Source organism: Salmo salar, chromosome 26, assembly GCF_965601325.2.
Source record: "Salmo salar chromosome 26, fSalSal1, whole genome shotgun sequence".
NCBI lineage: Eukaryota > Metazoa > Chordata > Actinopteri > Salmoniformes > Salmonidae > Salmo > Salmo salar.
The window spans coordinates 45952082-45964863 of record NC_138316.1 but is presented as its reverse complement, the minus strand read 5'-3'; the positions used below and the strand labels follow the sequence as shown (position 1 = coordinate 45964863).

The 12782-nt window shown below is 43.9% G+C and overlaps 1 protein-coding gene across 3 annotated transcripts in view; it reads right to left on the bottom strand.

The window, feature by feature from the left end:
• Positions 1-208: 208 nt before the first annotated feature.
• The window catches only part of cars1 (cysteinyl-tRNA synthetase 1), a 31339-nt gene continuing 18765 nt past the window's right edge, over positions 209-12782 (bottom strand). For all 3 annotated transcript variants that reach the window (XM_045708588.2, XM_045708587.2, XM_045708586.2), the window contains 17 exons: positions 10485-10581; positions 10303-10401; positions 9902-10051; positions 9300-9440; positions 8724-8812; positions 8505-8626; positions 8173-8414; positions 7809-7938; positions 7596-7699; positions 6536-6633; positions 4466-4655; positions 3942-4010; positions 3548-3629; positions 3353-3433; positions 3118-3245; positions 2024-2107; positions 209-1925 (listed from right to left, as the gene is read on the bottom strand). In XM_045708588.2, coding sequence (XP_045564544.1) covers positions 1797-1925; positions 2024-2107; positions 3118-3245; positions 3353-3433; positions 3548-3629; positions 3942-4010; positions 4466-4655; positions 6536-6633; positions 7596-7699; positions 7809-7938; positions 8173-8414; positions 8505-8626; positions 8724-8812; positions 9300-9440; positions 9902-10051; positions 10303-10401; positions 10485-10581 — 2035 coding nt within the window. In that variant the 3' untranslated portion in view covers positions 209-1796. The remainder of the gene's footprint in view (positions 1926-2023; positions 2108-3117; positions 3246-3352; positions 3434-3547; positions 3630-3941; positions 4011-4465; positions 4656-6535; positions 6634-7595; positions 7700-7808; positions 7939-8172; positions 8415-8504; positions 8627-8723; positions 8813-9299; positions 9441-9901; positions 10052-10302; positions 10402-10484; positions 10582-12782) is intronic.

The window sequence follows — 12782 nt, the reverse complement described above, 5'->3', positions numbered from 1 at the left end:
TATAACATCCTTTGTTGATTCTGCAGATGTGATTTTTGTGTTTCTGTCAAACAGAAGGTGTGTGTGTGTGTGTGTGGCAATAAACCCAATCTATTAGTAACTAGTAGACGATCACTGCTGTAGTTGTGTTAGCTCTACAGAATCTCAACTTAATATTTGCTCAACCATTTCAAAAACTGAAGATACAAAATAAATGGTTGGTTTAAAATCTTTTTAAAAAATGTTTATTTCAAGGTCTCACACATTCCATATTCCTATAAAAGATTTCTCATCCCTCTGCTATCGTTGCAACATGCCTAACACCTGCTCAAACCATGTTATTTTGTCATGTAAAAGACCAAAATCCCAAGCCTCTGTAACACATGTTTCTGTAATCATCTCTGCATTGCAATCGTGCATTAATTCAACTTCACTGTCCTCTGTCATAATAAAAAAAGGAATGATATGCAGTCATGATGGAGAGAGGGAAATGGACGGCTGTCTGACACTGCCAACCAATAACAGCACTGAATAGCACTGCAGTGGAGAGCTAAAACTATCATTGTGTGACTAGTCAATCTACAGCACATGGAAGCCTGGGCCAACAAAGGCTTTCAGAGGACTAATTTTCCCTTTCAATAGACAAACTGTTGCCTACAGGGATAGTTCACCTGAATGTCATCATTTTTTCAGCTTGCAAGTTGTTGTCGGGCCAGGGAGTGTCTACAACTACAGATAGTAGGTTATTATTACTTTGCTAAAGCAACCACAGACACACTTTAGCATCGCTATCGATCACCCCCAGGCGTGGTTTTACGCAGAGTTCATTTTGGCACGTAATTTAGTTAAAGCTAAAACAAGTGAAACAGGTTATCAATACCAATCTTAGCAGGTCGTTGCTGTAGGAAAGTAACTGAATCCGAACCGTAGTTGCAGTCAATCACAAAAACAAACTAAATGTATCAATTACTGATTTTGATTGAACCAACCCTTTAAAGTGACCCCATGGAGTGCAGTGCAAAGGAGCCCAGGTTTTGTCCCAAGGTCTTAAAAACACTGGGAGAGTGGCTGCACCTCAATAGTCTAATGTGGTTTCATCTCCTCACCCTTCACCTGCTCTAATGTGAAAGAGGTGGAGAGGAGAAAGAAAATAACCCTCCACCGTCCTGACTTGTCAACTCAGGATAAGAGGCTAACATAAAGACGAGGAGATCATTCCTTAGACTACTGAAACACACCCAGGGTCTCTCTGGCCTCAGCATCACCAATAGTCAGGCCCTCCAGGAATTCACAGTGATTTCTTTTGTGGAATTTGCTGAGAGAAAAAAATAAGCTTTATTTTGCTGCTGTAATTCTGCATGAGGGAAAAGTTTTGTCGTGTGGCTTGAATGAACTATATTATGCGGTAAATGTGAGATGATTGGTTGAAATTGCAAGCGCTCTTTTTGTACTGCGGTGATGGGTACATTTTATGCGATAATATTGCGATGATTTTGACTGCTTTATTCTGAAATAGTGCAGTGATTGGTCAAATTTGCAAGTCCTCACATAATATGCAGGGAATTGTTGATTTAGCAAAAACATTATTGGAGGAACTGAATAACGACAAATGAGGACAGAACTATCACTATGGGCGGAGCAGCGTCCTCCAGGGGGCGCGTTCAGCAGGACGTTTCGGAACATTCAGATAGAAATATGCTATGTAGAACAAACATGCTTCTCTGATTTGTAGATTAAGGAATCGTGTTGGCTCCAATAGTGGCGTAACTATCTGCAACATTCGAGAACGTTTGGCAACTGAACGTGGCCCAGGACTCTCAGCAGCCATTCTGATTGGTCTGGAGATAGTCTTGGTGCAGTTTCTCCTGGGCCTCGTAGAGTTTCCGCAGCTTCTTGGTCTGTCCCTTACTGAGATCCTTCCCCTCCACATCATGCGTGGGGAAACCCTGTTGGAGCAGAACGTGGCTGTTAAAACACTTGATATTCTATAAAGCCTTGTAGCCACTCAAGATATCAAGGAGGTATACAATTGTTGTATATTTACCGTTTCATCAAAGCCGGAATACTTGTCGGTTTCAGAGCGGAACATATCGCACGGGGAGATTTTCATCTTCGCAAGTTTGGCCAACTGTGATGAAACAACCATGAACAGAGACATCAATATACCTACATGTAGACATGAGGCTGATAACATCAGTATTACTGCTCTCAGATCAGTTAGCAGAGGGGACACATCAATATACCTACATGTAGACATGAGGCTGATAACATCAGTATTACTGCTCTCAGATCAGTTAGCAGAGGGGACACATCAATATACCTACATGTAGACATGAGGCTGATAACATCAGTATTACTGCTCTCAGATCAGTTAGCAGAGGGGACACATCAATATACCTACATGTAGACATGAGGCTGATAACATCAGTATTACTGCTCTCAGATCAGTTAGCAGAGGGGACACATCAATATACCTACATGTAGACATGAGGCTGATAACATCAGTATTACTGCTCTCAGATCAGTTAGCAGAGGGGACACATCAATATACCTACATGTAGACATGAGGCTGATAACATCAGTATTACTGCTCTCAGATCAGTTAGCAGAGGGGACACATCAATATACCTACATGTAGACATGAGGCTGATAACATCAGTATTACTGCTCTCAGATCAGTTAGCAGAGGGGACACATCAATATACCTATATGTAGACATGAGGCTGATAACATCAGTATTACTGCTCTCAGATCAGTTAGCAGAGGGGACACATCAATATACCTACATGTAGACATGAGGCTGATAACATCAGTATTACTGCTCTCAGATCAGTTAGCAGAGGGGACACATCAATATACCTACATGTAGACATGAGGCTGATAACATCAGTATTACTGCTCTCAGATCAGTTAGCAGAGGGGACACATCAATATACCTACATGTAGACATGAGGCTGATAACATCAGTATTACTGCTCTCAGATCAGTTAGCAGAGGGGACACATCAATATACCTACATGTAGACATGAGGCTGATAACATCAGTATTACTGCTCTCAGATCAGTTAGCGGAAGACAGTGCCATTGAGGGAATTCCACCAAAGATGAGTCCTCTATCCATCTCTATGGTTCTACTAACCTCCTGCTCCTGCTTCCTCTTGGCAGCCTCCTCTTTCTTGTTCTTCTTCTCGTCCTCCATCTTCTTTTTCTCATTCCTCTCCCTCAGCAGGGTCTCTTTATCCACCAGCTTCACCACAGTGGGAAGGCCTAACGATGACAAGACAACACAGCCAGTCATCACTGTGGCCAATACTAGTTCTCACTGATCTATAGAGTGAGTGTGTGTGTGTACATATTGTGGTCAGTGCATGTACCTTCATGGTCTTCTAGACGCACCCCCAGCTCAGGTAAGGTGTCATTACGGACCACGTCACACAGCTGTAGCACCTCTGTCACTGAGAACACAGAGTCAGTCACCACGTCTACAAGCCTCACATTTCTAGCAGCAGGCAACTGTGTTCAATTCTTCTTATTATTGTTGAATAACTTGGGAGGGAGGAAGTATTTACCATTCTGTTCTCTGGCAATTTTGCGAACAGATTCTCTGAAGTCTGACAGCACCTTCAGATAGGGCATCACTGTGGTCTCCATCTGCAAGCAGCCTCAGTTAGCTTGACTAGAAACTTCCACAGAATCACAACGTCTACGAGAACACGGACATAATAATATGATTTATTTTAAAATACAAAGTGACACAGACAGACAGACAGAGACAGACAGACAGACAGACGATCCCAGACGAACCCTCTATCCTGGCGTTGCAGACGACATACACAACCAACTGAGCGACAGAAGACCACTCCAAACTGAGGAGAAATGGTGGTGGCCAATCCCAACAGTATATCATGTTGAAAGCACCTCGACTGCCAAGAAGCAGCCTGGTATCTCCAGGACAATACTTACATCCACATGGTGACCATCTCCTCCCACTGGGAATCCAATAGGCTCGGACCCTTCAATGGCCCCAAAGGTCTACAACACAGACAGGGTTAGAATTTCATCAGAACAAAGGATGTGGTCTCCTGATAAGTAAAAGGACTGAATAGGTTACTATCATACCACTTAGCTATAGTGGTGTAAATATCATGTGACCCGGTTTCACTTTCTACATCTCGTCTCATTTTTAATACTGAATGTATTCACGAGATTTATGTGATGGCACCGTTGTTTTGTCATGCCATTCAAAATGGGTTTATCTGGCACAGCCCACTTCAGCTCTGGTCTTGTGAGTGTAATACTGGGGTGTATTCACTAGGAACCAAATGGAACCAAACAAAAGCAAACGTAACGAAACAGGGAGGAACTGAATTTGTCCAATAGAAACTCATTTTGGTGGCAAAACATTTTTTGCTATGGTGCAAAACATTTTGCAACGGTGTGCAATGAATGAATACACCCACTGGTATGCTGCACAAGCTCTCCCTCACCTTGAGCATGTCAGTCAGGTAGAGAGCGATGCTCTTCATCAGCATGCGGTTGGGCTGCAGCTTGGAGCTCTTCCTACTGGCTATGTAGGTGTTGCTCTGGGTCACCAGCGCCCTCATCTCCTCCATGGTGCTGCGCGTGTCCATGTTGTCACACAGCGCCTCGTGGACGACTGCCTTCCTCTCATAGAAACTACAGACAGGGACAATAGAGGAGTGGGCGGGGTTTACTCTCATAGAAACTACAGACAGGGACAATAGAGGAGTGGGCGGGGTTTACTCTCATAGAAACTACAGACAGGGACAATAGAGGAGTGGGCGGGGTTTACTCTCATAGAAACTACAGACAGGGACAATAGAGGAGTGGGCGGGGTTTACTCTCATAGAAACTACAGACAGGGACAATAGAGGAGTGGGCGGGGTTTACTCTCATAGAAACTACAGACAGGGACAATAGAGGAGTGGGCGGGGTTTACTCTCATAGAAACTACAGACAGGGACAATAGAGGAGTGGGCGGGGTTTACTCTCATAGAAACTACAGACAGGGACAATAGAGGAGTGGGCGGGGTTTACTCTCATAGAAACTACAGACAGGGACAATAGAGGAGTGGGCGGGGTTTACTCTCATAGAAACTACAGACAGGGACAATAGAGGAGTGGGCGGGGTTTACTCTCATAGAAACTACAGACAGGGACAATAGAGGAGTGGGCGGGGTTTACTCTCATAGAAACTACAGACAGGGACAATAGAGGAGTGGGCGGGGTTTACTCTCATAGAAACTACAGACAGGGACAATAGAGGAGTGGGCGGGGTTTACTCTCATAGAAACTACAGACAGGGACAATAGAGGAGTGGGCGGGGTTTACTCATAGAAACTACAGACAGGGACAATAGAGGAGTGGGCGGGGTTTACTCTCATAGAAACTACAGACAGGGACAATAGAGGAGTGGGCGGGGTTTACTCTCATAGAAACTACAGACAGGGACAATAGAGGAGTGTGCGGGGTTTACTCTCATAGAAACTACAGACAGGGACAATAGAGGAGTGGGCGGGGTTTACTCTCATAGAAACTACAGACAGGGACAATAGAGGAGTGGGCGGGGTTTACTCTCATAGAAACTACAGACAGGGACAATAGAGGAGTGGGCGGGGTTTACTCTCATAGAAACTACAGACAGGGACAATAGAGGAGTGGGCGGGGTTTACTCTCATAGAAACTACAGACAGGGACAATAGAGGAGTGGGCGGGGTTTACTCTCATAGAAACTACAGACAGGGACAATAGAGGAGTGGGCGGGGTTTACTCTCATAGAAACTACAGACAGGGACAATAGAGGAGTGGGCGGGGTTTACTCTCATAGAAACTACAGACAGGGACAATAGAGGAGTGGGCGGGGTTTACTCTCATAGAAACTACAGACAGGGACAATAGAGGAGTGGGCGGGGTTTACTCTCATAGAAACTACAGACAGGGACAATAGAGGAGTGGGCGGGGTTTACTCTCATAGAAACTACAGACAGGGACAATAGAGGAGTGGGCGGGGTTTACTCTCATAGAAACTACAGACAGGGACAATAGAGGAGTGGGCGGGGTTTACTCTCATAGAAACTACAGACAGGGACAATAGAGGAGTGGGCGGGGTTTACTCTCACAGAAACTAGATAGACAAGCCCAATGTGAGTGGGGTTTCCCTCTCGTCTACACAGGGAGCTGCCACCAGGGGGCAGTCATTCACAACAGATGATTAAGTGGTACACTGTTTGAGTACTCCCTCACACCTGCAACACAGAGTTGTCATAAAACATGACATGGAATGACAAATGACTACTAAGGTCATATCAGCACTCTTTACCAAAATCCTGTTAGGAAGCTTGAAACACTGAAACCTTATTGAAGCTTTCAGATGTTTAGATGTGTGTGCCATGCCTCATAAGAGAGGTTTCAAAAAAAGGTCATTCCAGGTAACAAGCTCCAAGGGACTTTAACAACCCCATAACGAAGGCATTATTACCAAACTTTCAAAACGAAGTCGATTATTAACACCAGGCTTGTGACGCTTCTCCTCTCACCTCTCGTTGAGCTCCATCTCTGCTGCCTCCCACTTCTCAAACTGTCCGGTGACGTCACAGGGAGCTCGGAGAATGTCTTTCACGTTGAGGAAAAACTCCTGTTGAGGAGAGGAAGACTAAATGAAAAAGAAAGTCTCCTTGTGGTCAGCGGACTCAAACAGGTGCACTTTGAGTCCTCCGAGCCGGAGAGTAGAAGGAGAAAAACTAAAATAATGTCATGAAAATAAACACTCCTACACCAACATGCTAGCTGCTCCTGTAAACGTGCAGTCATTGCACTAACGCTAGTCGGCGATGGCCCTATCAGAGCTGGCGCCAGAATTAATCAGTTGGACAGGCATTTGACTTCCACAATTGACAGAGACGAGCGCCAACAAACAGCCGAGCGAGCGAAACAGCGCCCCTCTGTCTCAGTATGTGTAGCCCATGTATCTGATGCTATCTGGCCAAAAACAGTATGGCATGTCATCATTTTTTTAAATGGGTTTTATAGTAAAGAAATGTAATTTAACTGAAAACATGCATTACCTTCAATGTGGCATGAACACAACCAGTCATGTTTTCATCCAATTGTTAAACAAATCACTTTAAAAAAGTAGGTTACCTTTGTGCATTCGTCCCAAATAATTACAGCATCCGAACAGTGCACCGGGAAACTTTCCTTCAATTCATAAGTGTCTGAAACTATCTCACCGGAGAAAGCATCCCAGTAGGCAAAGCAGCGCCTTATTATATGTAGCCCAGGTATCTGATGCAGTCTGGCCCAAAAAATGATAACATGGGCCACACATACTGAGATAGAGGGGCGCTGTTTCGCTCGCTCAGATGCTTGTCAGCGTCCGTCACTCAAATAAATATTCAATATTGAAATATTTTATTTAGAGACGGGCAAGGAGGTACGATAGTGTGGGCCAAGCCCCCTAAGACCTGCCCATAACGCAGGCCCTGGGCTCCAGAAACTACCTTCAAACTGCAGAGACATAAAAGGACTTGATGCCAAAATGTGGACCTACCCGTTTAAGACTACAGAGAAGCTCCTCTGGGCTATATTATCACTTACATTCAGGAATTTCTCATAGTGGACAGCTGACTCCATGGTGTTGGAGGAGTAATCCAGGGTGTCCTTCCAGGAATGCATCAGGAAGGCTAGACGGAGCTGCCGAGCTGAGGGGAACACACAGAACAGCTGTTAGCTTGCACGCAGATGCCACGCACACACACACGCACACAACATAATGCTATTGTTTTAATGGCTACTGAGAAGTTGCTTCACCTGTGTTCTTCGCCAGGGCATCCTTGATGGTGATGAAGTTCTTGAGAGATTTGGACATCTTGCAGCCTGCGATGGTCAGGTGACCAGTGTGCAGGAAGTAGCGAACCCAGTGGTCGTTCTCAAAGTAAGCCTGTGTGGACAAGTATCCTGCTTGTTATTCAACTTGAATACTACGGTTGCATTCCAATTCCCTATCTTTCTCCCCGAAGTGTACACTCATTCACTTGCCCTTGTGGACTTTGCTGCTACTATAGGCCAATGCTTTCAAATCCTAGAGGGGGAGTGAACAAGTGCACACTTGGGAGCACACAAACGGACCACCGTCCCTGTCATAGAAACAGATCACTTGAGAATAAACCCTTACCTCGGACTGAGCCAACTCATTATCGTGATGGGGGAATCGGAGGTCAAACCCTCCTCCGTGGATGTCCATAGACTCTCCCAAGATGGAACCAGCCATAGCGGAACATTCGATATGCCAGCCAGGCCGTCCCTTTCCCCAGGGTGAGTCCCAGGACGGCTCCCCCGGCTTAGAGGCCTTCCACAGGGCAAAGTCATTCTGCGACCTCTTCTCACTGAGCTGGTCTGCTGAGACACTCAGATCTCCTGCAGGACACAGCAGACAACCAATAACTCACATACATTGTAGCACTTTGGGTTTTTTAAAAGCGCTTTATAAATTATTCATATTATTACCCTCTCCCTCCTGCAGAGCTTTCATGTCACCGACCGCTTCAGGTACCAGCTTGCCGTACGCGTGCTTCTGGCTGGTGTCAAACTTTGCTGTGTCAAAATAAACTGAACCGTTGGACTCGTACCTGCCGACGGGAAAATAAAAAGAACCCGACAGAGATAGAGGGATGAACAAAGAGCCGTTTTAAAACTAATTAGAGGAGAGGGGCCTGAATCCCTTACCCGAAGCCATTGTCTAGAATCTTCTTCACAAAGTCCACGATCTCTGGGCAGTACTCACTGACGCGGGTGAGTACATCTGGGGGAAGGACCTGGGGGTTGCACACAGAATAGGTGGGGGAATCAGTCATTCTAACAATCATCATCAGATTGGCACTAGAAATGTAGTACATTTTAATAGTAAAATATGATTAACAATTAGAAATATTAATGTTATATTACTGCTAAAATACTGTATGGTTTATGTGATAGGGCCCCATGCTTTTGCATAATCGTGTGACATAAGATTTGATCCTGTGTTTTAACTCTTATCCAGAAATGAGAAGAAATGATCTGAGGATGGTGCTGGACCATCTGACATAAAAAGAAAAGAGGACAGTTTGATGAAAACACTTTAAATAAAAAAGGTTCAAATTCAGGTCATGTGACATAATAGTTATGTGTGCTTCCACCTACATTCCAGATTACTCATCTGATAATGAGCACTGACACTAGAAAAGGTCATAGTAAAATACAATTCATTCTAAATATAAATGTTATATGAATGATAAAATCTGGGTTGTTTGTGCTTCCACCTACATTCAAGGCGTCCATGTCGTTGTGGTACTCCCCTTCCCAGAACTTTGGAAGAAGAGAGAAGATGGAGTTCTCGGTCACTTGACTGCCAAATTGAGCATCCAACCAATCAGACAGCAGGTCTTTGGCCTTCTCCAGTAACACCTTCGAAAAGAACAAAAGAACACATTTGACTTCTGTTGTCTCTGGTTTTCTTTTTCGTAAAGTGCGTCGCACGGGAGGCTGGTGGCACCTTAATCAGGGAGGACGGGCTCGTGGTAATGACTGGAGCAGAATCAGTGGAATGGTATCAAATATGTCAAAAACATTGTTTCCAGGTGTTTGATGCCATTCCGTTCCGTGCTTCTACACCTGCATTGCTTGCTGTTTGGGGTCTTAGGCTGGGTTTCTGTACAGCACTTTGAGGTATCAGCTGATGTAAGAAGGGCTTTATAAATACATTTGATTTGATTTATGAGCCCTTCTCCCCTCAGCAGCCTCCACTGGACTGTGTCGAGACAATCAAATGTGACTTGACTAGGTAGCTCAGTCCAAACCTCTGGAAGTGTATTAGACTTGTCAGGAAGCGTAGAGATCCATGTTATACAGCAGAGAGGAGATGTTACCTGAGCCAGGTGTTGAATGTCAGCCTCCCCAGCCTTGCTCTCCACCGCCCCCTGCAGGGGTCCCAGGGCAGCAGCGACGGCAGAGTCCAGCCTCTCCAGCATCTGTTTCTTGTCTGGGTCTGTGGTCTCGGCCAGCTTGGCCTGGAAGGGCTGCAAATGATATGGAGTGAATGGGATGTTAGATGTGGTAATGTGACATCCAGAGCCAAAGCTCACCACTCTCTCTATATATGGAAGGGTTCATTCTCACCCCCCACACAGGGGTGAACTTTACAACCTGAGAGTATGCCCAGGACATGCCACTGTTCCACAGATGACCAATCACGCAGCCACACCTGTAAATAATGACTGATTCATTTGTCATTAACTTTGTAGACACTATAAAACGTTTGATGTCTTACCCCTCTGGCACTAAGGACATCCTGCAGTATCTGGGCAGCCGCTGGCTTCTTCTCCCTGTACTGTTCCAGGAGGTAGTTCTGTCTGGCCCGCCTGATGATCTGACAGACAGACAAATGATCACTAACCATTCAGCCAACTGTTCACTTTTCACAACATGTTGTTTTGTACCACTGCTGGTTACCTTGTCATCGATGTCCGTAATGTTCATGCAGTAGAACACGTCATATTTGAAATAGTTCATCAGAATCCTTCGGAGGATATCAAAAGATATGTAAGATCTGAAAAACAAAAAGGAATCAATCATTTGATTTGGACACATCTTAACATTCAAATTGAAACTGATTTAAAGGTTCTACAGCAGGAAATAGTCTTAGTTCTAGACTATTCTTTTCCAGAACAGTTATTAGTCAGGAAAGTGTGACCCTTGTTCCATCAAAATGTAATCATTAAAGATGCACTATGCAGAAATCACTCCCCCATTTACTGGTTGCTAAAATTCGAATAGTTCGCCTAATTTCAGTTTATGTGACAAAACAAACAAGTGTAGTGTAGAGACTCATTGTACCATCTAAACCACTGAAATATATTTCCCATAATCACAAACGGTTGTATTTTCAGCTGTTTGAAGCTGGTTTACAAAACCTAAAGTAAAAGATGCAAAAACAAAACTTAAGAACGGCAGCATAGAAATATCACACATAGAAAAATTGTCTAAGAAGCGGTAGATCTGTTCTATGTGAATTTGGTTGGGTCGGTCAGGTACATACTGCACCTTTAAAATAATTTAAATGCCAGTTAGGTGAGCCCTTATTAGGTTTGCCACCTCACCTGCATTTTCATGACATATTTCTGGTTTCTTCTTCTATTTGTGACTACTGGACTAAACCTATTGGACAATACCTATTGGACTATAGACTACACCTATTGGACTATAGACTATACCTATTGGACTATAGACTACACCTATTGGACTATAGACTACACCTATTGGACTATAGACTACACCTATTGGACTATAGACTATACCTATTGGACTATAGACTATACCTATTGGACTACACCTATTGGACTATAGACTACACCTATTGGACTATAGACTACACCTATTGGACTATAGACTATACCTATTGGACTATAGACTATACCTATTGGACTATACCTATACCTATTGGACTATAGCCAGAAGCCTGAATCTAATGTGACCAGCTAGTACCATTTATGGTTATTTCTACCGTATTACTGGAAAAGGTTGAATTGCGCTTTCGCAATGAATGTCATCTTTCACTGTACCCATCCGGTGTATGTGACAATAAAACATCTATTATTATCCTCAGAACATGAGTCATGACAAGCGCTGGAGACAGTAGCTATGAGCATTCTGTGAAAATAGTAATGACCGTGGTGTACCGAGCATCACGAAGCCAACAGTACAACGGTCAGGACTATTTTCTATTGGACAATATACTAAACCTATTGGACTATAGACTTTACCTATTGGACTATAGACTACACCTATTGGACTAAACCTATTGGACTATAGACTATACCTATTGGACTATAGACTATACCTATTGGACTATACCTATTGGACTATAGACTTTACCTATTGGACTATAGACTACACCTATTGGACTAAACCTATTGGACTATAGACTATACCTATTGGACTATAGACTATACCTATTGGACTATACCTATTGGACTATAGACTTTACCTATTGGACTATAGACTATACCTATTGGACAAAACCTATTGGACTATAGACTATACCTATTGGACTATAGACTATACCTATTGGACTATACCCATTGGACTATAGACTATACCTATTGGACTATAGACTTTACCTATTGGACAATACCTATTGGACTATACTTATTGGACTATAGACTATACCTATTGGACTATACTTATTGGACTATAGACTATACCTATTGGACTATACCTATTGGACTATACTTATTGGACTATACTTATTGGACTATAGACTATACCTATTGGACTATAGACTATACCTATTGGACTATAGACTACACCTGTTGGCCCTGTCCGGGGGTATCATCGGATGGGGCCACAGTGTCTTCTGATCCCTCCTGTCTCAGCCTCCAGTATTTATGCTGCAGTAGTTTATGTGTCGGGGGGCTAGGGTCAGTCTGTTACATCTGGAGTATTTCTCTTGTCTTATCCGGTGTCCTGTGTGAATTTAAATATGCTCTCTCTAATTCTGTCTTTCCCTCTTTCTCTCGGAGGACCTGAGCCCTAAGACCATGCCTCAGGACTACCTGGTATGATGACTCCTTGCTGTCCCCAGTCCACCTGGCCATGCTGCTGCTCCAGTTTCAACTGTTCTGCCTGCGGCTATGGAACCCTGACCTGTTCACCGGACGTGCTTGTTGCACCCTCGACAACTACTATGATTATTATTATTTGACCATGCTGGTCATTTATGAACATTTTAACATCTTGACCATGTTCTGT